This window comes from Oncorhynchus mykiss, chromosome 19 (genome assembly GCF_013265735.2).
Source record: "Oncorhynchus mykiss isolate Arlee chromosome 19, USDA_OmykA_1.1, whole genome shotgun sequence".
Classification (NCBI taxonomy): domain Eukaryota; kingdom Metazoa; phylum Chordata; class Actinopteri; order Salmoniformes; family Salmonidae; genus Oncorhynchus; species Oncorhynchus mykiss.
In genome coordinates this window covers 39,324,359-39,350,316 of record NC_048583.1, presented here as the reverse complement: position 1 = coordinate 39,350,316, position 25,958 = coordinate 39,324,359, and the positions used below count along the sequence as shown (strand labels likewise).

The following is a 25,958-nucleotide window of genomic DNA, read 5'->3' as shown; positions in this document are numbered from 1 at the left end:
CACGTGCGTTTCTTAAAAACTGCACAGACTGTAATCACTGCGGACCTCAGTACATATGGGAGGAAATTGTAAATTCACAGAAGAAAAAAATCCCACTGTGAAAAATGGTCAACATTAAATGCAATACAACTATGACAAGTTATACAGAATGTAATGACATTGAGCTTTTTATTTTATTTTAATGTATTTTATTGTTCAAAATGTCCAAGGCTGTGGTTTACCAAGGAATCATAAAAAAAAAATCTTCTTCTTTTTTCAAATTACTCTGAGTTTGCAGTTAGTGGATGTGCCTGTCCAAAAACTCAGTGGTGGCACCATACGGTGGCACAACACTGTTATTGCCAATATTGACTGATTTGTCAAGCGTCTATCCACCCGGAAGAGCTGTCGATTTTATATGCTTTTGTATGGCTGTTAAAATAAACTTATGTCAGTGTTTTCAATATAACATTTTTGCATTTGTGGGTACAAGTTAGATTGTGTGAATTTAGATTATGCTTTTAACAAAAGAAAATACACACATCTCATTTCAGAATAAATATTTTAGTCATAAATGTTGTTCAAAGTAATCACAAAAACAAGGGGCAAATCTTTACTGAGAGCTAAGGCTCTATACAAGTGAGAACTTTTAAAGTTAAACATATCAACAAATAATTCTTACTAGTAACATACTTACTAGTAACACCCAACATATTTTACTTATCTTATCATTATTGAATATAGTACCACAATCAAACAAATGCAACTATATACAAATACACCCAATACAATTATATACATCAGAAATATTAATATAATTACCTGAAACCTGTATTCAAAAAGAGACTTAAACCCAGTTTGTAATTCCATAACATGTTGAGAAATGTAGGTTTTCATAGGGATTCATGTAATTTTATTGATCCAAACTTAATACAACTTCATTTTTTGTAACTACTACGGTATACTAGGCCTGTAGTTGTTTTATCAAAATATACATCCAACCCCAGAAAAATAGTCAAACGTATTTTATCATGCTTAAAGTGCAATATTTAAAATAAGGGATTTCCCAAATTCTGGGCAAAGCACATACACAGGACAAATGCCCTCACCTTAACCCAGGCACACAGTCCCCTAACATTAACAGTATTCAAGATAATGTCATAAAAGTAAAACAAATACAAATAAATAACCAAACAAAAACATACTCAGCCTGTTGCAACACATTGTTGGTCCCCTGTGAAACCGCTTCTTCAATATTTGTTGGATCTGACATTTTATTTGGTTATTTTACACTACATCAGGAGTAAGACATGAGTTAGGGGTGGAAATGGTTTGGGATATAATTGTATTAAATATAATTTAACATAAACTAAAATTAAACTAAGTCATTAATTATGATTGAACCAGTACATCCTTGTTAATAACCATATAATAGTACATTTGAAACATTCAATAAAAATACTGCATAAAGTCATGCATCCCTGAAACTGTAAGGAACCACAACAATCAACAGCTCATTATTTTTAATGTCATTAGCAAAATTTCTGTATATAAAACTCTCTAAAAGCATTAATATCAAGTAGAAAACAATCAAACAAACCTTTTCAGCAGCAACGTCTTTCAAGAGAAAAGCACAGACAGCCAGGAGTGTTGCAAAGAGAAGCAAATAGTCTACATTTCAGTGCAAATAGAAATTCAGCAAAGAGCCTCTCCCTTGTCCACTGACTACCACAACCCCATGACCAGATAAGAATCACATGCGGTCAGAACAACAGGACCGTGTCTGAGGTCAAGATGTGGTCAGTAGAATAATAACGTGCTTTGCTTGGCTTCATGCAACACACTCTGCTCGGCCACTAGGCCTACTTATGAGTCCTCTAAGGCAGGAGAGCACAATGTAGCAGTGTTAGTATATTGTATATCAAATCTCAACTATCAAAACGTTATGGTTAATATACCGCAGATAACATGACAATACACATTGTCCCGACTACCTGTAGAGTGCATCACTAAACCAGCATTCATTAAGAAGAAAAGCTCTCTCTCTCTCTGGCAGAACCTCAATTGGTTTTGCTCAACTCCTCATGTCCTCTCCTCCATCCACTGCTTGCCTGCTTTTGAAAAAGATCAAAGGTAATCGAGGTGCAGAGGCGAGGAGAGGAAATGTGGAAACAAATCCACTTGTATGAAATGAGACTCTCCTTCTCCACTTTCGCATTGTCAGACAAATTATATTTACAGGGGTGGAATCCCAAAATAAATGTGATAAAAACAAATGTAGCTTGTTGTGCAACACATTTTATAGATACAATATGTTCATGCTTTTCTCCTTTGAGAAAACAACAGCTGATTCAAAGGGGGTGTGGCACATTTTTAAACACTTTTGCGCTAGCCGTCAGGAGGATACTCTTGTGCATCCTCTGCCAAAGTAGGTAATTGAGGAGGTGAGCATACTTCTCCGTTCGCCTACTAACGAATTGACACTCTCCTCGACCATGCAACCACTCATTGTTTTCCTGGTTACAGAGTAGGAGTATGAAAAGGATGGACTTTTTCCCCATTCTCTCTCACTCCCTTCGGTCCTCATCTAGTTCCTCCTCAGAGAGCGTGTCATGAGGGGTGGAGGGGCGGGGCACGACATGACCTTTTACCCCTCCTTTTCTGTTCTGCAAGAAGTCCTGGATCTCCCCCGGCAACAGGCGGAACTTCTCCTGGTACTCCGCCTCCACCGCACCCTGCAGCTGGGGTCAGAGGTCAGGGGTTAGAGTTAGGCGTTTGCGGTTTATGGTAATTCAAGGTGGCGCAGCAGTAAGACGTGTTTATTTTCGTCCCATGTAAATATTGTCTTTTGCGGGGGTTTTTGTATACATTTCAATCTATTTTTTCAATTTTCAAAATAAATATACATTCCTGCAACCCAATGTGGTACGGATCAGCTATTTTTTTTATAGACGTTATAACTGGAACCTCCATCATTAGTTAGTCAGCTAATTAGCTATTAGCTATTTAGTCATTGTTAGCCTCTGCTAGCGGTCTTTACATTTAACTCGGACTCCTGCAGCTTTAGTCTGGATAGCCCGGATAATACCTGCCAGTCTGCACAGCACGAAACCAACCCTGAGCATATCGTTACTGCTTTTTTCCACTACATCACCGGATTCCTGCCGCAAGCTCTGAACCATTACAATGGATCTTCGCAGCTAGCTAGTGGCTACCGAGGAGCTATTGTGGCTAAGGCCCTTGTCCAGAAGCATGCACCATTTAGCCCTGAGCTAGGCCCATCACCCGGCTAGTAAACAAAGTACACCAACTACAACACTTCTCTTGCCAATTGGTCTGGACTCTTTGTCGACACGGAGCCCCGCCGATCCATCACTACTGGTCTGCAGGTCTGCTGACGTAACTCGGCCGATGTGCTCTCAACCGGCCTCTGCGTCGTGGATGTTTGGTGATGATCCATCTGCTAGCCCCGGCCTGCTAGCTCCCTGAACGCCTTGTCTCCCACTCGCTCAATGTGGTAATCAACCGAACGGTTCCCTGTTTCATCTTGTGCTGCTCATTGGACACTATGATCACTCGGCTACACAGCCAATGCCTGCTGGACTGTCCATTAACACGGTACTTAATTTTGTTTATCTGTCTGCCCCAGCCTCAAACTCAGGCCCTGTGTGTAGCTAACTGACCCTCTCTGCCCATTCATCGCTATATACCCGTTGTTGTTGTCCTAGCTGTTTACCCGTTGTTGTCTCACCCATTGTTGTCTTAGCTCTCCCAATCAACACCTGTGATTGCTTATGCCTTTCTCTAATGTCAATATGCTTTGTATACTGTTGTTTAGGGCAGCTCTCATTGTTTTATTTTACTGTGGAGCCCCTAGTCCTGCTCAACATGCCTTAGATAGCTCCTTTGTCCAACCCCCCACACATGCGGAGACCGCACCCAGCTTAACTGGCGCCTCCAGAGATGTAACCTCTCTCATCGACACTCAATGCCTAGGTTTACCCCTACTGTACTCGTGCCCTACCTTACCCTTGTCTGTACACTATGCCCTGAATCTATCCTGCCACGCCCAGAAATCTGCTCCTTTTATTCTCTGTTCCCAACGCATTAGACAACCAGTTCTTATAGCCTTTAGCCGTACCCTCATCCTACTCCTCCTCTGTTCCTCTGGTGATGTAGAGGTTAACCCATGCCCTGTGTGTCCCCAGGCGCTCTCATTTGTTGACTTCTGCAACCGTAAAAGCCTTGGGTTCATGCATGTTAACATCAGAAGCCTCCTCCCTAAATTTGCTTTATTCACTGCTTTAGCACACTCCGCCAACCCTGATGTGCTAGCCATGTCTGAATCCTGGCTTAGGAAGGCCACTAAAAACTCTGAAATTTCCATCCCCAATTACAATATTTTCCATCAAGACAGAACTGCTAAAGGTGGCGGAATTGCAATCTACTGTAGAGATAGCCTGCAGAGTTCTGTCATACTATCCAGGTCTATGCCCAAACAGTTTGAGCTTCTACTTTTAAAGATCCATCTCTCCTGAAATAAGTCCCTCACTGTTGTCGCCTGTTATAGAACCCCCTCAGCTCCTAGCTGTGCCCTGGACACCATATGTGAATTGATTGCCCCCCATCTATCGTCAGAGATCGTCCTGCTAGGTGACCTAAATTGGGATATGCTTAGCACCCCGGCCGTCCTACAATCTAAGCTAGATACCCTCAATCTCACACAAATTTATCAAGAAACCTATCAGGTACAACCTCAAATCTGTAAACATGGGCACCCTAATAGATATCATCCTGACCAACTTTCCCTCTAAATACACCTCTGCTGTTTTCAACCAGGATCTCAGCGATCACTGCCTCATTGCCTGCATCCGTTATCGGTCCGCGGTCAAACAACCACCCCTCATCACTGTCAAACACTCTCTGAAACACTTCAATGAGCAGGCCTTTCTAATCAACCTGGCCCGGGTATCCTGGAAGGATATTGACCTCATCCCGTCAGTAGAGGATGCCTGGTTGTTCTTTAAAAGTGCTTTCCTGACCATCTTAAATAAGCATGCCCCTTTCAAAAAATGTAGAACTAAGTACAGATACAGCCCTTGGTTCACTCCAGACTGACTGCCCTTGACCAGCACAAAAACACCCTGTGGCGGACTGCACTAGCTTCGAATAGTCCCTGCAATATGCAACTGTTCAGGGAAGTCAGGAACCAATACACACAGTCATTTAGGAAAGAAAAGGCTAGCTTTTTCAAACAGAAATTTGCATCCTGCAGAATTAATTCCAAAAAGATTTGGGACACAGTAAAGTCCATGGAGAATAAGAGCATCTCCTACCCAGCTGCCCACTGCACTGAGACTAGAAAACGTTGTCACCACTGATAAATCCACAATAATTGAGAATTTCAATAAGCATTTCTCTACGGATGGCCACGCTTTCCATCTGGCTACCCCAACCCCGACCAACAGCTCTGCACCCCCCGCAGCAACTGGCCCAAGCCCCCCCCCCCCCCCCCCCCCCCCCGCTTCTCCTTCACCCAAATCCAGACAGCTGATGTTCTGAAAGAGCTGCAAAATCTGGATCCCTACAAATCAGCTGGGCTAGACAATCTGGACCCTCTCTTCCTAAAATTATCCGCTGCAATTGTTGCAACCCCTATTACTCGTATCATCTGAGATTCCTAAAGTTTGGAAAGCGGCCGTGGTCATCCCCTTCTTCAAAGGGGGAGACACTCTAGACCCAAACTGTTACAGACCTATATCCATCCTGCTCTTGCCCTGCCTTTCTAAAGTCTTCGAAAGCCAAGTGAACAAACAGATCACCGACCATTTAGAATCCCACCGTAACTTCTCCGCTATGCAATCTGGTTTCCGAGCTGGTCACGGGTGCACCTCAGCCATGCTCAAGTTCCTAAACGATATCATAACCACCATCGATAAAAGACAGTACTGTGCAGCCGTCTTCATTGACCTGGCCAAGGCTTTCGACTCTGTCAATCACCGCATTCTTATCGGCAGACTCAACAGCCTTGGTTTCTCTAATGACTTCCTCGCCTGGTTCACTAACTACTTCTCAGATAGAGTTCAGTGTGTCAAATCGGAGGGCCTGTTGTCCGGACCTCTGGCAGTCCCTATGGGGGTGCCATAGGGTTCAATTCTTGGGCCGACTCTTTTCTCTGTATATATCAATGATGTCGCTCTTGCTGCGGGTGATTCTTTGATCCACCCCTATGCAGACGACACCATTCTGTATACATCTGGCCCTTCTTTGGACACGAGCTTCAACGCCATACAACACTCCTTCCGTGGCCTCCAACTGCTCTTAAATGCTAGTAAAATTAAATGCGTGCTCTTCAACCGATCGCTGCCCGCACCTGCCCACCCGACTTGCATCACTACTCTGGACGGTTCCGACTTAGAATATGTGGACAACTATAAATACCTAGGTATCTGGCTAGACTGTAAACTCTCCTTCCAGACTCACATTAAGCATCTCCAATCCAAAGTTAAATCTAGACTCAGCTTCCTATTTCACAACAAAGCCTCCTTCACTCATGCTGCCGAACATACCCTTGTAAAACTGACCATCCTACCGATCCTTGACTTTGGCGATGTCATTTACAAAATAGCCTCCAACACTCTACTCAGCAAATTGGATGCAGTCTATCACAGTGTCATCCGTTTTGTCACCAAAGCCCCATATACTACCCACCACTGTGATCTGTATGCTCTCGTTGGCTGGTCCTCGCTACATATTCGTCGCCAAACCCACTGGCTCCAGGTCATCTATAAATCTTCGCTAGGTAAAGCTCCGCCTTATCTCAGCTCACTGGTCACCATATCAACATCCACCCGTAGCACACGTTCCAGCAGGTATATTTCACTGGTCACCCCCAAAGCCAACACCTCTTTTGGCCGCCTTTCCTTTCAGTTCTCTGCTGCCAATGACTGGAACAAAATTTGCAAAAATTTGCAAAAATCACTGAAGTTGGAGACTTTTATCTCCCTCACTAACTCTAAGCATCAGCTGTCAGAGCAGCTTCCCAATCACTGCAGCTGTACACTGCCCATCTGTAAATAGCCCATCCAACCAGCCAACTACCTACCTCATCACCATATTTGGGTTTTTTTTCTGCTATTTTGCACACCAGTATTTTTACTTGCATATCCTCATCTGCACATCTATCACTCCAGTGTAAATTGCTAATTTGTAATTACTTCGCCACTATTGACCTATTTATTGCCTTACCTCCTTACTTAATTTGCACACACTGTATACAGACTTTTCCATTGTGTTATTGACTGTCCGATTGTTTATCCCATGTGTAACTCTGTGTTGTTTTTGTCACACTGCTTTGCTTTATCTTGGCCAGGTCGCAGTTGTAAATGAGAACTTGTTCTCAACTGGCCTACCTGGTTAAATAAAGGTTAAATAAATACATAAATAAATATGGGCTACGGGGTTAAAGGTTAGAGGTCATGGGTTAGTTGGGCTGTCACCTTTGGTTTTTCATCCAGAATCTGCTGCTGGATGCCTTTGTGCTGCTCCACCAGTCTCTCTTGACGTTTTGACTGGGCGTCCTCCAGCTAGAGCAGAGAACAGAGAGGTTACCTTCAGTGATTGGACCACTCGATCCTGGAATCGCTATCACTTCTCAGGAAAATAACAGTACTTGACGTCACACAGATGATTCACCAACAAGAGTTTTGAGTGATGTCTGTCCCCAAACCCTTTCATCCTCACCCTCTTGATGTTCTGTACCACTTCATTCACATATGATTTGTTGATCTCCAACTTCTCCCTGACAACAGAAGAAGAAATTCAATCATACACATAGGCTGTATTTCTATCTCTCTGTCACACACACACACACACACACACACACACACACACACACACACAGAGAGAGAGAGAGAGTTCCCTCTTACTCTTCAGCCAAGTGCTTCTCTTTCGTCATTGCTTCTTTGATTTTCTCTGTTCTCCTCTTTTCCATTTTCTTTTTCAGGTCTTTCTTTTCTCTACAACGGTGGAGCATCACAAATGAGATATTTTGTAGAATTGTTTACAATTATATCTTTATAATACACTCACTTTACGTCTCTGTTAAACAGACGTCTCACAGTCATGTCAAACTCACTTGTCACAGATGTCTTTTAATTTCTTCATCTGGTTGTTCTGGCTTTCCTCAGTCACCGTAGTCAGTTTCTCCATCAGCTGCAATAGTGGTGAGTATTAGAATGTACAGTTATATAATGTATTAATGTGTGTGTGTGTGTGTTACCTGTTTGATATGTTCTCTTTTGAGGTATTTCTCGCTGTAGTATTGTTCCTGCCTCAGCTCCAGTAGCTGTTGCTGTTGTTGTTCTCTCAGCTCCCCCAGTTGGTCCTCTCCCTCCTCATCAAACTGCTTCAGTTCAGCCTCCCCTCCAGGCGTCAAACTTCTACAACACACACATGCACGCGCACGTGCGCACACACACACACACACACACACACACACACACACACACACACACAAGAGGGACATGAGTCAGGGTTAGGGACAACGCACACATACACACACACAATGCAACACTCTACCTTACTCCCCCAACCCCCCTCCACCCTACCTACCTTGTCTTACCATGTTGCTTAGTCTTCAGTAGAGCGTTGTGTCTGCGTGTGTGTTGGTTCTTAGCCTGGTTGTATTTGGTGGTATGTTCCTTCACCATCTCCAAAGTCTTCTTCTGGTGTCTCTTCACCACATCCTTCATCTCCCTGTAGTGTCTTTTCTGCTCCCGCATGATCAGCTTCTGTTGCCTGAGCTCCTCTAGTGTGGCCGCCTCCATATCTGAACCGGCAGAGACCACACAGTCGAGCACATAGACTACACACCACAGCCACACTGTCTTATACTGACCACACACAATCCCGCCCCCTGATCCCTCTGACCTATCAGAACGCTCTGCACCATGTCTTCAGTCTTCAACGCTGGTTTGGCTGGTTCTGAAAAGACAACAAAAACACTATTATTGGTTGGCGGCACACCAGTTAAATGGGAAAATTAATTAATGTCAATATATCTGCGGTGACATTGTAGCAGTCTTGGGTGTGACTTTGGCAGATAGAAGTTGGTTGGTCAGGAGTCAGAAGTCCAGGGTTACCTGTGGCTGCAGGCTGAGGTGTGTTAGTAGGAGTCCTGGGTGTGACGGTAGGGCTGGGGCTGAGACCGTTCTCCAGAGGAGCAGTTCGTAGGTTTGCTTTTGGCTCAGCGGGCCCTGGCTGATCAGCATTAGCCTCAACCTTTATAACACAAAAGCATCAACAACATTTAACATTACAATCAACACCAGCAACAACAGCAATGTAACAGTATTTCTAAATGCATGTGTATCAAGGAGAGCCCGTTTTTACTGTCCATAACCCTCTTTTGACCACAAAACCCTAGTTTGACCACAAACCTCTTTGCTGGTCTCCTCCTCCCCTTCCTCTAGGGTGAGAGCAGCCAGCTGCTGGGACCGCTGCTCCAGGAGATTCACATATCGGATGGGGTTAGACAGCGCCTCGATCACATCTACACACGCAAACACACACACACACACACACACATTAGGGATTAGCCTTGATGCAATGTGGGCAAGCTGAAGAAAAAGACTACTTCTCTGAGGCCAGATATTCCTGCCACACATGCACGTGTTCCTTACCACTGATGACTAAGCTGGTACTAAGCTTATACAGAGACCTCCAGGTCTAATAGGCATTGTCGTACACCAGACCTACCTGCAAAGGTGTCTGGGACATAATCCTTCACTTCAATGTAGACAAACACAGCAGGCAGAATCAGAGACTGGTTCTTCTCATTCCTCAAGCCAATGTAGCGATAACCTAAGACAGACAGAACATAGTTAATAACCTGAGGACCGGAGAGGAAAACAGAGGACAATAAGGACTACAGAGAGAAAGAAACAGAAAACTATTTGCAGAAACAGTGTTTGCTGTTTACAGGTAAATATAATGTTGTTCCTGTTCCCAAGAAAGCTAAGGTAACTGAGCTAAACGACTATCGCCCTGTAGCACTCACTTCCGTCATCATGAAGTGCTTTGAGGGACTAGTCAAGGACTATATCACCTCCACCCTACCTGACACCCTAGACCCACTCCAATTTGCTTACCGCCCCAATAGGTCCACAGACGATGCAATCGCAATCACACTGCACACTGCCCTAACCCATCTGGACAAGAGGAATACCTATGTAAGAATGCTGTTCATCGACTACAACTCAGCATTTAACATCATAGTACACTCCAAACTCATCATTAAGCTCAAGACCCTGGGTCTCGACCCTGCCCTGTGCAACTGGGTCCTGGACTTCCTGACGGGCCGCCCCCAGGTGGTGAGGGTAGGAAACAACATCTCCACCCCGCTGATACTCAACACTGGGGCCCCACAGGGGTGCGTTCTCAGCCCTCTCCTGTACCCCTTGTTCACCCATGACTGCGTGGCCATGCACGCCTCCAACTCAATCATCAAGTTTGCAGACGACACTACAGTGGTAGGCTTGATTACCAATGTTGGGTTCTTATTTTTCAGAGTAAATAACTCAGCTGTAACCAAGTTGAATCATTCCCAAAGGTTCTGTACAGCTGTAATCAGACAGCAAACATTTCAGACATCACAGTTATATACATCCTACTTAAGATACTCCCTCTCTCCATCCATAGTTTATGCCCAAGTGAAAGAAGGTAACCAGATACTAACCCTGATTACTCCCTTAAGGGGAACTGACCTCACGCCTCACCTCCTGACCTCAACCCCTCCTTCACCTAATCCACAGATATCTATCTGTCTTCCCTATATCAACACATCACTCTCCTCTCCTCCATCAAACACATTCCAAAGCCTTCTGGGTCGCTACAGATTCTTTTTTATTCAAGGCTTCGTCTCTATCATTTATTTAATATCTCAATGTTCAAAGTTTAGCCGATTCCAACACCAACAACGACGAGACGGCCTACAGGGAGGAGGTGAGGGCCCTCGGAGAGTGGTGTCAGGAAAATAACCTCACACTCAATATCAACAAAACAAAGGATATGATCGTGGACTTTAGGAAACAGCAGAGGGAGCACCCCCCTATCCACATCGATGGGACAGTAGTAGAGAAGGTGGAAAGTTTTAAGTTCCTCGGCGTACACATCACGAACAAACTGAAATAGTCCACCCACACAGACAGCGTGGTGAAGAAGGTGCAGCAGCGCCTCTTCAACCTCAGGAGGCTGAAGAAATTTGGCTTGTCACCAAAAGCACTCACAAACTTTTACAGATGCACAATCGAGAGCATCCTGTCGTGCTGTATCACCGCCTGGAACGGCAACTGCTCCGTCCACAACCATAAGGTTCTCCAGAGGGTAGTGAGGTCTGCACAACGCATCACCGGGGGCAAACTACCTGCCCTCCAGGACACCTACACCACCCGATGTCACAGGAAGGCCAAAAAGATTATCAAGGACAACAGCCACCTGAGCCACTGCCTGTTCACCCCGCTATCATCCAGAAGGCGAGGTCAGTACAGGTGCATCAAAGCGGGGACTGAGAGACTAAAAAACAACTTCTATCTCAAGGCCATCAGACTGTTAAACAGCCATCACTAACATTGAGTGGCTGCTGCTAACACACTGACTCATCTCTAGCCACTTTAATAATGGACAATTGGATGTAATAAATGTGTCACTAGCCACTTTAAACAATGCCACTTTATATAATGTTTACATACCCTAAATTACTCATCTCATATGTATATACTGTACTCTATACCATCTACTGCATCTTGCCTATGCTGTTCGGCCATCGCTCATCCATATATTTTTATGTACATATTCTTATTCATTCCTTTACACTTGTGTGTATAAGGTAGTTCCTTCCTATCCTTCCTGTTTGGCCCTGTCCGGGGGTGTCATCGGATGGGGCCACAGTGTCTCCTGACCCCTCCTGTCTCAGCCTCAGGTGTTTATGCTGCAGTAGTTTAGTGTGTCGGGGGGCTAGGGTCAGTTTGTTATATCTGGAGTATTTATCCTGTCCTATCCGGTGTCCTGTGTGAATTTAAGTATGCTCTCTCTAATTCTCTCTTTCTCTCTTTCTTTCTCTGAGGACCTGAGCCCTAGGACCATGCCTCAGGACTACCTGACATGATGACTCCTTGCTGTCCCCAGTCCACCTGGCCATGCTGCTGCTCCAGTTTCAACTGTTCTGCCTGTGATTATTATTATTTGACCATGCTGGTCATTTATGAACATTTTAACATCTTGGCCATGTTCTGTTATAATCTCCACCTGACACAGCCAGAAGAGGACTGGCCACCCCACATAGCCTGGTTCCTCTCTAGGTTTCTTCCTAGGTTTTGGCCTTTCATGGGAGTTTTTCCTAGCCACCGTGCTTCTACACCAGCATTGCTTGCTGTTTGAGGTTTTAGGTTGGGTTTCTGTACAGCACTTTGAGATATCAGCTGATGTACGAAGGGCTATATAAATAAATTTGATTTGATTTGATTTAGTTGTTGTGAAATTGTTAGATTACTTGTTCGATATTACTGCATGGTCAGAACTAGAAGCACAAGCATTTCGCTACACTCACATTAACATCTGCCAACCATGTGTATGTGACAAATAAAATTTGATTTGATTTGATTTACCGGGCCGTATGGCTGGCACAGGGATAATACGGTGACCTATGAACTTTCCTCCTTCCTCAAATGCAGCAATCCTCAGAGAGGCCAATGTCGGGAGAACTACCTACAAAAACACAATTAGACACAGTCATACATTGATATACTTTAATATTATACACAGTTATACAGTTAAAATAATACAGTTTTACACAGCTAAACTGTTACACTTCGATATTATATGCTACCTAGGATTATACAGTTTGCCTGAATCCTGAAGATTTGAGTTAGCTCTCTGAGCTAATGCCTAGGCTTTAGCTTAGAGGGCTAACACAGTCCAGTCTTATGGCATTTAGGGGACCTGGGTTCAAACCCAGTCGGTCATACTGTTGTCTCACCTTCTTGAAGATGATTGGGTCCTCGTCCCAGACAGGGTTGATAGCGTTGCTTTGGGATGTTTTGGTCTTCAGGGCTTTTCTCCTGGTGTCCACAGGAAGACCAAACATGTCGAGCTCTACGTACACACCTACCTTCTTGTCGCTCAGAAACTGGCCTGATATTATCTGTAGGAGAGAGACGCTCAGATTAAATGGGCTAATCTTATATCCACAATTCAGTCTAAACTACAGTAACTGGTTAACCTTGACAGACAGTGTGTTGGTTGGGTTATGGTTATGGTTAGAGTATTCTGTAACTTCTACCTTGACCTTGACTGTGTTAGCCACAATGCCGTCCACTGTGCTCTCAGCGAACGGGTCAAAGTGTTTGTCTGGTCGTCTCATGAACTCTGGTTTCAGTCTGTAGCCACTCTTCCCATTGTACTCATACATGCCCAAGTTCAACTGCATAGACAGATCTGAGAGAGAGAGGGATAAAGAAAGAGAGAGAGACAGAGGTCATGGGGAGGTCAGAGGTTAAGAGAGGTCAGGGGTCACAGGTCAAGTAGGCAGGCCTCACCTATAGTTTGGAAGTTGAGCGCCACCAGCTGGCAGCCAGCGTTCCAGAAGAGTTGTGGCATGTAGTTGGAAGAGTCCACCCTAGTGCCTTTAGGGTAGATACGACTCAACTGCTGCTTGTTATATCTGAGAGGACATGTTAAAGACATGACATTACATTATAGTAAGAACACTCTTCCTAGAACACTCCACCCGGCACAGCCAGAAGAGGACTGGCCAGAGTTTTTCCTAGCCACTGTGCTTCTACGTCTGAATTGCTTGCTGTTTGGGGTTTTAGGGTGGGGTTCTGTATAGCACTTTGTGACATCGGCAGATGTAAAAAGGGCTTTATAAATACATTTGATTGATTGATTGATCTTAGAACCAACAAGGGTTCTTTGACTGTCCCCTAGAAGAACCCTTTGAATAACCCATTTTGGTTCCAGATAGGACCTTTTTGGTTCCCATGTAGAAGCCTTTCCACATAGGGGTTCTACATGGAACCCAAAAGGGGTCCTCCTATGCGAACAGCCACAGAACCCTTTTGGAACCCTTTTTCTAAGAGTGTAGAGTAGGGCCTGTATATTAGTCAACTGCATTGATGAGACTTAACTGCTGCTAATCTTCAATGGAATTAGCTTCAATAGAGAGCAAAGCAAACCCTTAGGCGGGAAGTAAATCAACCACACTACAAACTAATACTGAAGAAGAGTTAGGGTTCCGGGTTATTGTTGGGGTTATTTAGAGGGCAGCTGAATCTTAAGGATACTCCACAAACTCCACGGGCGACTTCGTGAGGTGCTCCAGAGCTTTAGTCTCCACAAATGATGACATTTGATAGCTACGATTAACCTCTGGGGAAAGAACATAATGGTTTATTATGCATTTGTGTGTTTATGCGCTCATATGTGTGTTTACACTGAGTATACAAAACATTAAGAACACCTGCTCTTTCCATGACATAGACTGACCAATTGAATCCAGGTGAAAGCTATGATCCCTTACTGATGTCACTTGTTAAATCCACTTCAAATCAGTGTAGATGGAGTGGAGGAGACAGGTTAAAGAAGGATTTTTAAGCCTTTTGACAATTGAGGGTGAGTGGGAAAGACAAAACATTTAAGTGCATTTGAATAGGGTATGATAGTAGATGCCAGGCGCACTGGTTTGTGTCAAGAACTGCAACGATGCTGGGTTTTTTACACTCGACAGTTTCCCGTGTGTATCAAGAATGGTCCACCACCCAAAGGACATCCAGCCAACTTGACACAACATTGGGAAGTATTGGAATCAACATGGGCCAACATGTGTTCCATGTGAATGTGTTCCTAATGTTTGGTATACTCAGTGTATATGCAGTGAGCCAGCATACTTTTGGACGCCTCGAAGGAGTTAAACTTGGTGGGCTGGACGTAGTTGACCAGAGTGGACATCTCCTCTGTGGCTACAGCCTCCCGCTCCTCTGCTGTCCCCTGGAGACAAAGTCATCACATAACAGGCAGCCATGTTACCCTAACCCTGACACTCCACTCTAATCTACATCAGCAGTGTTAAAGGGTAACCAAGTAACCATGGTAGGAGAGTACAAGCTACTGAACTCACCTCATCTGATGTCTTCTTACAGTCATCGTCATCATCATCATCGTCATCGTCATCGTCGTCAGCCTCTATTTCTCCTGAAATAATGTTTACATTTTCATATACTCTAAAAGTGTTTTTGTTGTCATCTCTCATAAAAAGCTTCTAGAGAGCCTCACCAGCTGTGATAGTGATGAAGACGATGAACATGATTATTATTATTATCATAATGTTTATGCATTAGAGCACACTTGCAGACAGCCTCACCTTCTGTAATGTTGCTAGGAGACGAGGGTTCATCTGTTGCTTGTTCTGCTGCTACGCTCTGGTTGGTTGGGTGCTCTGCCATTCTCTTGTTGCCATGGGCAGCCGAGGGCTTGTGGGATTTCTTGTTCTTAATGAGGATCTTACCTATCAGCTCCTGAGGACTTGGCAGGGGTACCCCAGACTCCAGCTAACACACACACAAACAAACAGACACACACGCACAGGCAACGCACACACATATCAGTTTACATGCATGCAAGTGTGTGTGTGTGTGTGTGGGGGGGGGGGGGGGGGTATAACTTACAGGATATTTCTCCAGTGGGTCAATCAGTAGTGCATCTCCAAAAATCGACCTACAATATTCTGCCATCTTGGCTTGTTGCTTTGGCCTGTTAGGATTAAAGGTCAGGGGTCAGGATTAAAGACCAATTCACCAAATATTTTCTAACATATTCGCCTATTAATATATATATATATATACAGTATATGTTCACTCACGAGTCCACATGGTTTTCGAAGGACAGGATGACAGGAAAAGGAGAGGTTTTGAAAGCACACTCAGCGATGGCCTCAATCACCTCCTGTAGCGTAAAAGGAGAAGTTATAATAGTTGGTTATTTTATTACACATATATACACTGAGTGTACAAAACATTAGGTGTGTCAAGAACTGCAACGCTCGAGTGTGTCAAGAATTGCAACGCAGCTGGGTTTTTCACGCTCAACAGTTTCCCATTTACAAATGAAGCATATGTTTAGTGAGTCCGTCAGATCAGAGGTAGTAGGGATGACATGGGATGTTCTCTTGATAAGTGTGTGAATTTGACAATTGTCCTGTCCTGCTATTATGACTTCCGCCGAAGTCGGCTCCTTGTTCAGGCGGCGTTCGGCGGTCGACGTCACCGACTTTCTAGCCATTGCCGCTCCATTTTTCATGTATCCATTTGTTTTGTCTTGTTCCCTGCACACCTATTTTTCATTCCCCAATCAATTCATATGTATTTATTCCTCTGTTCCCCATCATGTCTTTGTGTAGGATTGATTGTGTTACGTGTATTTTGATATTGTGGATATTGTTACGCACATTACTTTTTGTCTATGTTCCGTGTTTTGAGCACATTTTATGTATTTTGTGCTGTCATTTTTGACCGGAATAAAAAGTGTGCCTGTTCACTACACTCTGCTCTCCTGCACCTGACTTCGCCTCCAATACACACTCCCAACACCTGCTAACCATTCAAAATGTAACGAGTACTTTTGGGTGTCAGGGAAAATGTATGGAGTAAAAAGTACATTATTTTCTTTAGGAATGTAGTGAAGTAAAAGTAAAAGTTGTCAAAAATAGAAATAGTAAAGTACAGATACCCCAAAAAACTACTTAAGTAGTACTTTAAAGTATTTTTACACTACTGCATCTATCACGCACCGTTTCAACATTGAAGGCAGGTTGTGGTGGTGTCAAGGTGTGGGGTGTGTTTTCAAGGCGGCAGGGTAGCCTAGTGGTTAGAGTGTTGGACTAGTAACCGGAAGGTTGCAAGTTCAAACCCCCGAGCTGACAAGCAACTAACTGAGCCACACATTGCCAATTAGCTGCCCCTGAACAGGCAGTTAACCCACTGTTCCTAGGCCGTCATTGAAAATAAGAATTTGTTCTTAACTGACTTGCCTAGTTAAATAAAGGTTAAATACAAGTGGAGCAATGTTTGAATGCCCCATTTTTACATCATTTAGCATACGCTTTTCTCCAGAGCAACTTACAGTAGTGAGTACATACATTTTTATTATTTTTCACACGGGTCCCCCGTGGGTATCAAACCCACAACCCTGGTGTTGCAAGCACCATGCCCAACTAACTGAGCCACACATTGCCAATCAGGTGCATCCCTTCATGGCAGCACTGTATCCATCTGTGAAAATATTTTTTCAGCAGGATAATGCCCAATGACACAAAGCTAGGATTGTTCAGGAATGGTTCCACAAACATGACAGTATTCAAGTTACTGCAGTGGCCTGCCACGTCCGATATAGACTATATCAGAATAAAATTATCCGTTTTCGAAGCAGAGACAAGGCCTTGACACAGACGAATGGAGTTAGCCTTGATGCAGGAGATTTCAGAGCATGTGTGTGTTTGTGTGTGCGTGCGAGCGAGCGGCGTGCGACATGCCTGTACCTTAAAGCAGATCTCTGAGGTCATGGTGAATCCGTGTGTGATGACTGGTTCCTCCTCTGTGGTCCGTCCTTTCCAACAGTCTAACTCCACACACCGACAGCCTGCCAACATCACTTGACGGTACATCTCCACTGACGAACTACCTGCCAGCTGCCCCGCTACACACACACACACACACACACACACACACACACACACACATATTTATAAATATATATAGGCCTACACACAGATTAGATTTGTGTGAGTCAACAAATAATAGGTGTGTGTGTGTGTGTGTTAGTGATGCCAGGTTCAGCTGTTTGCTCAATGGAAGAAGTTTGGAAAAATCAAGACTCTTCCTAGAGCTGGCCGCCTGGCCAAACTGAGCAATCGGTGGAGAAGGGCCTTGGTCAGGGAGGTGACCAAGAGCCCTATGGTCACTCTGACAGAGCTCCAGAGTTCCTCTGTCAAGATGGGAGAACCTTCCAGAAGGACAACAATCTCTGCAGCACTCCACCAATCAGGACTTTAAGGTAGAGTGGCCAGACGGAAGCCACTTCTCAGTAAAAGCACATGACAGCCCACTTGGAGTTTGCCAAAAGGCACCTAAAGGACTCATAGACCATGAGAAACAAGATTCTCTGGTCCGATGAAACCAACATTGAACTTCTTTGGCCTGAATGCCAGCGTCACATCTGGAGGAAACCAGGCACCGCTCATCACCTGGCCAATACCATCCCTACAGTGAAGCATGGTGGTGGCAGCATCATGCTGTGTAGATGTTGTTCAGCAGCAGGGACTGGGAGACTAGTCAGGATCGAATGAAAGATGAACAGAGGAAAGTACAGAGAGATCCTTGATGAAAACCTGCTCCAGAGAGCTCAGACTGGGGCGAAGGTTCACCTTCTAACAGGACAACGACCCTAAACACACAGCCAAGACAACGCAGGAGTGGCTTCTGAATGTCATTGAGTGGCACTGCCAGAGCCAAGACTTGAACCTGATCAAACATCTCTGGAGAGACCTGAAAAATATGTGCAGCGATGGTCCCCTTCCAACCTGACAAAGCTTGAAAGGATCTCCAGAGAAAAATAGGAGAAACTCCCCAGGTGTGCCATGTATGTAGAGTCATACCCAAGAAGACCTGAGGCTATAATCACTGCCAAAGGTGCTTCAACAAAGTACTGAGTAAAGGGTCTGAATACCTTTGTAAATCTGATATTTCAATTTTGTATTTTTTATAATTTGCAAAAACATCTAAAAAATTGTTTTTGCTTTGTCATTATGGGGTATTGTGTGTACTGTAGATTGATGATTAAAAAAATTTTAAAACAATTTAATCAATTTTAGAATAAGGCTGTCAGATAACAAAATACTTTCTGAATGCACTGAAGATATGTTTCCAGTTATAATTTCTATTTGTTCATCAACTTATCTATCATTGCATACATGCACCTTCTCTTCTGTCATTATGTTTCCCTAGAAGACCAAAGAAACCCTTGCTCACCAGAATAATGTCTTAAATCAATAGAATGAATGCTTCATTCTAGTTGACATCGGTAAAGTTCTCTGTCATCTCTGCTTCTTTGCAGAGCAAAGACATTTGGGGACCTGGGAGAAAATTCAATAAATCGACAACAACAAAAACCAGGAAAGATTTTCTATGCAAAATGTCTAAATGACATCAGTTTGACCGGTTTTAAGGAAATAGAAAGCTATGAAAACGACCCAAGATGTTTCTGATAAGATTTCAGTTTGGCTTGGATGTGTCACGTATACTCCCTCTTTGGCCTCTAGGTCACCAGACTGCTGATTATGCACACCTGTCACCATCGTCACGCCCACCAGCACTTATTGACACCCACCTGGATTCCATTACCTCCTTGATTACCTGCCCTATTTATGTCACTCCCTTTGGTTCCTTCCCCAGGCGTTATTGTTTCTGTTTCATGTCTATGTGCTGTTCTTGTTGTGTATAATGTACCGTTTATTTATTAAATATTCACTCCCTGTACTTGCTTCCCGACTCTCAGCATACATCATTACAGGATGCATATCAGCTTTTAAGATGCTGATTAAAAATAGCTATACAGACAGTATCTAACTTCGCATTCTCTCAGGATGCTGAAATAAATCATCCAGGTGACCTGTGAGACAAGTCAGTATTTGACATCCATCCATGTCTGAGGAAGTCGGGAGATGACGTGGAAACCAGCCACTAGGGGCAACAGTAAGCACTGTAACCTTCAAGTAGATTTTGGTTTTGCTAGGGCGATGTGGACGGGAATGGCGGATGGGCGTAAGCATCTGTCTCTGATTCCAAAGGCTGCGAGTTGGAATCCAGCAATAAAAAGTTGTTTTTGACATTTTTGTTCCAAGCCTATCCCATACCTGAACTCTTACCTTAAACATTCTGAGTTAATGCCTAAACTTAACCTTAAACACTTGATGTTTGGAAGAACTTCAACATTTGAGAAACATGGGTGAACATCTCATTCTGACTGTGAGAGCTGGTAGCAGCCAGCAAATAACATTTCTCCACGTCTGTTCCCGTCCTGTTACTCTCTATTTGTACAGCGCCTCACAATCATAAGACATAACAGAGCCCGGCACTGCTTTCATCCTCTTATCACTTCAAATCTTTCCCAAACATGACTTTTCTTGCCCTCTCTTCTCTTTATTTTTAACTCTCCATTTCACAGCTTTACTTTTATTGAATTACACTCAAGATTTTTTTTTCCTCTGTGGATCTACATGAACTTGTTCTGCCCGTTCCCAACAGCATTTCGTGATTGGCATAAAGGCTATTTGGCGTGCATAGGCTACAGTTAGGCCCTAAAGTGTAGGCTTACACACGAATGCCAGATAACCTAAAATAATGAGAGAAAAACCTCAAAGTAGCCTATAAATATAAATGGCACAAGAATTATAAATGTATGATACAGTACATTATGGATGTAAGGTATTGTGTTCTCTTTATTCAACACACCCACCCCCTCAACCACACAATATTTCATGACCCTAAATCACTATTGTGTGTGTACCTGTGAGGTAGGTGTTATGTGAGGAGTTGATGAAGTAGTGAGACAGAGGGAAGGTCATGTCTTCGGACTGGTCCAGCTTCTCAGGAGGAATCACTCCGTTCTCATCAGACACTAGGTACTTGCTGAGCCCCTCCAACGTGATCAGGCCTACAGAACACACAGGCACAAAGTATTCAGACCCCTTTACTTTTTCCACATTTTGTTACTTTACAGCCTTATTCTAAAATGGATTAAATAAAATAAAAAACATCAGCAATCTACACACAATACCCCATTTTGACAAAGCGAAAAGAGGTTTTTAGAAACTTGCTAATTTATTACAAATTAAAAACTGAAACACCTTATTTACATAAGTATTCAGACCCTTTGCTATGAGACTTGAAATTGAACTCAGGTGTATTCTGTTTCCATTGATCATCCTTGACATGTTTCTACAACTTGATTGGAGTCCACCTGTGGTGAATTCAATTGATTGGACATGATTTGGAAAGGCACACACCTGTCTATATATGGTCCCACAGTTGACAGTGCATGTCAGAGCAAAAACCAAGCCACGGGGTCGAAGGAATTGTCCGTAGAGCTCCGAGATGGGTTTGTGTTGAGGCACAGATCTAGGAAGGGCACCAAAACATTTCCGCGCATTGAAGGTCCCCAAAACCACAGTGCCAGGTTCAGCTGTTTGCTCAATGGAAGAAGTTTGGAAAAATCAAGACTCTTCCTAGAGCTGGCCGCCTGGCCAAACTGAGCAATCAGGGGAGAAGGGCCTTGGTCAAGGAGGTGACCAAGAACCCTATGGTCACTCTGACAGAGCTCCAGAGTTCCTCTGTAGAGATGGGAGAACCTTCCAGAAGGACAACAATCTCTGCAACACTCCACCAGTCAGGACTTTATGGTAGGAGTGGCCAGACGGAAGCCACTCCTCAGTAAAAAACACATGACAGCCTGCTTGGTGTTTGCCAAAAGGCACCTAAAGGACTCTCAGACCATGAGAAACAAGATTCTCTTGTCTGATGAAACTAAGATTCAACTCATTGGCCTGAATGCCAAGTGTCACGTCTGGAGGAAACCTGGCACCATCCCAACGGTGAAGCATGGTGGTGGCAGCATCATGCTGTGGGGATGTTTTTCAGTGGCAGGGACTGGAAGACTAGTCAGGATCGAGGGACAGAGAGATTCTTGATGAAAACCTGCTCAAGACCTCAGACTGGGGTGAAGGTTCACCTTCCAACAGGACAATGACCCTAAGCACACAGCCAAGACAACGCGGTAGTAGATTCAGGACAGGTCTCTGAATGTCCTTGAGTGGCCCAGCCAGAGCCTGGACTTGAACGTGATCGAACATCTCTGGAAAGACCTGAAAATAGCTGTGCAGAGGCGCTCCCCATCCAAGCTGACTGAGTTTGAGGTGATTTGCAGAGAAGAATGGGCGAAACTCCCCAAATGCAGGTGTGCCAAACTTGTAGCGTCATACCCAAGACTCAAGGTTGTAATCGATGCCAAAGGTGCTTCAAAGTACTGAGTAAATGGTCTGAATACTTATGTACATGTGATATTTCCATTTTTCGTTTTTTTACACTTGCAAAAATTTATAAAATCCTATTTTTGCTTTGTCATTATGGGGTATTGTGTTGAGATTGATGAGGGGAAAAAACTGTAACGGTAAGACTAACGTAACAAATGTTGAAAAAGTAAAGGGGTCTGAATAATTTCCGAATGCACTGTGTATACACAAAGACACTCATATCTCACACACAAAAGTATGCATACATGCATGCACGCAAGCTTACACGTAGGCACCAACGCATGCACACAAAACACACACTCACACACACCTTGTTTGAGCAGGCTGTGGTTGAGTTCATATTTCTCCATCAGTGTCTGTGTCTGAGAGGGTCTGAGAGGAGGATACAGAATCTCATTCAGACGAGGATCTCTCTGCCTCTCATTAATGAACTCTGTCATCTGATCCACCGACAGGTAAGCACCCTTAGCACCTCTATAGAAAGAGAGAGAGAAATAGTCAGGAATTAGTGACTGTACATAGTGCTGAGAGAAGACTGAGCTGAGTTCTGGCTGAACAGCAGAGGATCGGAGAGGAAGGATCAGAAAGGGTCAGGGTTTAGAGCTGGGTACCAGGAGGTAGTATCAGTACTTACTGCTGAGAGAAAACTGAGCTTAGTTCTGGCCGAGGACAGAGGTGGGAGAGGAAAGATCTGTAAAGGTCAGGGGTGAAGTCCTCAAGGGGAATAGAGTCACTCTGCAGAGGAACACAAATACCACTGAGATGATTCAGGTTTCAAGAAGTGGTCATTTAAATAGTTGGCTTGAGTGTGAGAGGAAATAACTACCAGTTAAAATACCACCACTACCAGCTTTTATGTTGTATAGTTTGTTATATTATATAGTATTCCATAGTTATAATCTATACCCGTCCAAATGGTAGGTTGCAGTGTTCCAAAGCCGTCTCCACCCTCTTTTTGTCCGCTGAGAACATGCGGACGATGCTGGATAAAAGGGGCAGGACATGCACAATATAAACCAATCACATCCCAAAGGATTCACAGGGAGTTAATCAGCAGACAGGGGAGTGACAATTTGTGTTCGAAGGGATGGGCCCTGAGAAAAACACTGCACAGATTCACTAATCTTGACCCCATAATGAGTAGTTATTTGGGATACCAGGTCATTTATATAGATCAGTGATTCTGCACAACACCTTGCTCAGGACGATCCCCTAAAATGATTGAGGAACGAATGGGATTCACTCACTTCTTGACTGGGATCCGCCCCTCTGAGTTTGGCTGCAGGGTCAGTCTGACATACCTGTTAGAGAAAGATTAGGAAAAAGGGAGACAGGAATAAACACACCTCTGTCACACCAACATTCCCAGTGATCTCCATTGCTATCACAGATCTGTCTGGCACCCGCCTTTCCTTTTTAAATGCCGTAAAGATTTAATCAGCCCCAAAATGAATTTTCCTGATAGACTCACGCTTTCTCCAGACTTGTTTCTCTGTTCATGTTGTGACTCAACAGGTTGGAGGCCAGAGAGAACAGCTCCTCAGCCCACTCCTATACAACAGAGACAAAGAGAGGAACAGTGTGTGTGTGTGTGTGTGTGTCTGTGTGTGTGTCTGTGTGTGTGTCTGTGTGTGTGTCTGTGTGTGTGTCTGTGTGTGTGTCTGTGTGTGTGTCTGTGTGTGTGTGTGTGTGTGTGCATACCGTGGCCTCCTCCTCTTGCAGGGCCATGAAGTTGAGGTATGTGATGTTGACCATGTCCGGTCCTGTGACTATGGTCAACAAACGATTCTCTATACGACCAACTAGGTTCCCCACATCAAGCAGCTCACGCAGCTTCGCCTCCTAGAGAGGACAGAGGGTCAGAGTTTAGAGGTTAGGGGTCAAGGTCCCAGGTTAGACCAGGGGTGTCAGCTCCAGTCCTCAAAATGTGTTTTTATTTCAACATGGTACATCATTGATCAGTGTAACTGATTAGTATTGCTGATTGGCTAGGGAATCAGACTATGAATCAAAGGCAGTGATGAAAACCAACAGGAGCCTGGTTTGACATGCTTGGGTTAAGATTCAGAGGTCCTGGGGGTTAAGTACCTTTGGTGTTTTGGTGCTCTTCCCTGTTCTGGCATCCTTTATATGGGTGATGTCTAACAACTCTGTCTCCTGCAGGAGAGATAGAAGGGAGAAAGACAGAGAGAAAAAAGGATAGAGAGATAATGAGGGAGGGAGTAAAGACATGAGAGAAGGAGTGCGAGGGGTGTTAAAATATTCATCACTCACTCACTCACTCACTCAAAAACACACACACACACACACACACACACACACACACACACACACACACACACACACACACACACACACACACACACACACACACACACACACACGGGGACTAAGCCCCAGCAGGAAGCAGAATACACAGTGGGAGTCCCAAAGTGAGAGACTGCATGGCGTCTCCTCCACTTAGCTCCTGTGTGTGTGTGTGTGTGTGTGTGTGTGTGTGTGTGTGTGTGTGTGTGTACCTTGTTCTGGTCAGTCCAGTGAAGGAAGTATCCGTGTGGATCCACAGTCAGGGTGATGGGAGTCACTGTTGAGAGATCCTGACCACAAGGAGACAGAGATTAGCACACACACTTGACATTGTTGGTTGTTATTATGCATGTAATGTGGTTGTGAATATGTTGTATTGTGTGTGTGTGTGTGTGTGTGTGCGCGTGCGTGCGTGCGTGCGTGCGTGCGTGCGCATGTTAGAAGCTGAGTTGGGTTTGACTAAGGCGTTGCATAAGCATGAATCACTTTGGTCCCAAATTACCTCTTTACTTAGAAATATATACTGAGACACACACGTACGCACCAATGCACACACACACTCTCTCTCTCTCTATCTATCTCTCTCTTTTATGTGGTGGAACATTTCGGCTAACCAAGGAGGGATTTTAACCATGGCAGTTACCATAGCAACATGCCAGCACATTTCTCTGTATCCTTGCTCTGTGCTTAAAACCTTCAACATACCAACACACATTCTTGCAAACAGGTGCACGTACACACACTTACACACACATGTACACACATGTACACACATGTACACACACGTACATGTACACACACACACACACACACACACACACACACACGGTACAACATATTTGCAACCACATTACATGTGTAATCACAACCACAAACGTCAAGTGTGTGCACATTTTCATCTTAAATGTCTAGCACTTATCATTCCTAAAAGGAGTGTTAACAACACACTCACACACTGATACTCACATCGTCCCATTTCATGAAGCGGCTGCCATTCTGCAGAGTATCGGGGACGGTCGGGGGTTTAAGCTTCAGAGCATGTGTCCCTGGCTGAGCCCCTGCCATGGTACACACACACCTTCAACCAGGAGCGCGGGAAGTCCTCTTTCCCTTCCCGTTTATACTCTTTCTACTCTCCTGTCTTGCTCTCCTCTTCTCTCCTCTTTAGTCAGTAGACTGAGAGGGGTGGATGATAATGATCTGGTATTTACATCACTGAAACAAGCTGCATATCCATCTACAATCAACGGTGTCTTTTGCCCTGTTTAGTCAGTTCTGTAGAATCAACAGTATATTCCTCTTTAGTATAATGCGTCCTACTGTACTAGCTGACTGTCTTAGGGTTACTCTTCTAGTATCAGTGTCCTCTTGTATACCTAGTGTAAAACAGGATAATATAGTACTAGCTGTCCTGTTCTATCTGTCAGCTCGCTCTGTGAGACATAACTGCTACTGCCTCCACACACTGACTCACTCTGACATGCGTATGGAGCCTGCACGCCCACACTCACACAGACACACACACACAGACACA

The 25,958-nt window shown here is 44.2% G+C and overlaps 1 protein-coding gene across 2 annotated transcripts; it reads right to left on the bottom strand.

The window, feature by feature from the left end:
• Positions 1–524: 524 nt before the first annotated feature.
• On the bottom strand, positions 525–25,925 carry LOC110497805 (1-phosphatidylinositol 4,5-bisphosphate phosphodiesterase beta-1). 2 transcript variants are annotated; one of them, XM_021574181.2, is made up of 32 exons: positions 25,391–25,911; positions 24,637–24,714; positions 24,206–24,274; positions 23,819–23,959; positions 23,589–23,668; positions 23,365–23,418; positions 23,024–23,099; positions 22,752–22,852; positions 22,428–22,591; positions 20,596–20,742; positions 17,570–17,727; positions 15,896–15,978; positions 15,702–15,786; positions 15,398–15,584; positions 15,155–15,228; positions 14,925–15,024; positions 14,322–14,406; positions 13,575–13,699; positions 13,319–13,473; positions 13,016–13,180; positions 12,645–12,744; positions 9,739–9,843; positions 9,420–9,532; positions 9,123–9,261; positions 8,911–8,964; positions 8,593–8,809; positions 8,261–8,420; positions 8,117–8,193; positions 7,908–7,997; positions 7,723–7,780; positions 7,479–7,565; positions 525–2,720 (listed from the first exon to the last, which is right to left on the bottom strand). In XM_021574181.2, the coding sequence occupies exons 1-32, from the start codon at positions 25,487–25,489 to the stop codon at positions 2,547–2,549; spliced, it is 3,600 nt and encodes a 1,199-aa protein (XP_021429856.2). In that variant the 5' UTR covers positions 25,490–25,911; the 3' UTR covers positions 525–2,546. The 2 variants fall into 2 exon arrangements, with proteins under 2 accessions (XP_021429856.2, XP_021429858.2); XM_021574183.2 differs by lacking the exons at positions 525–2,720; positions 7,479–7,565; positions 7,723–7,780; positions 7,908–7,997; positions 8,117–8,193 and having other exon boundaries at positions 8,281–8,420; positions 8,603–8,809; positions 25,391–25,925.
• Between the last annotated feature and the right edge of the window lie 33 nt (positions 25,926–25,958).

Bases quoted from the DNA above. Each gene is read 5' to 3' on its own strand.
- LOC110497805 (XM_021574181.2), bottom strand. From the start codon at position 25,489: ATGGCAGGGGCTCAGCCAGGGACACATGCTCTGAAGCTTAAACCCCCG. The intron at 15,979-17,569 runs GTACAGGCATGT...TTTACGCTACAG, and splicing joins CCTCAGAGATCTGCTTTAAG to GAGGTGATTGAGGCCATCGC. The intron at 8,194-8,260 runs GTAACACACACA...CCACTATTGCAG, and splicing joins AAAGAGAACATATCAAACAG to CTGATGGAGAAACTGACTAC.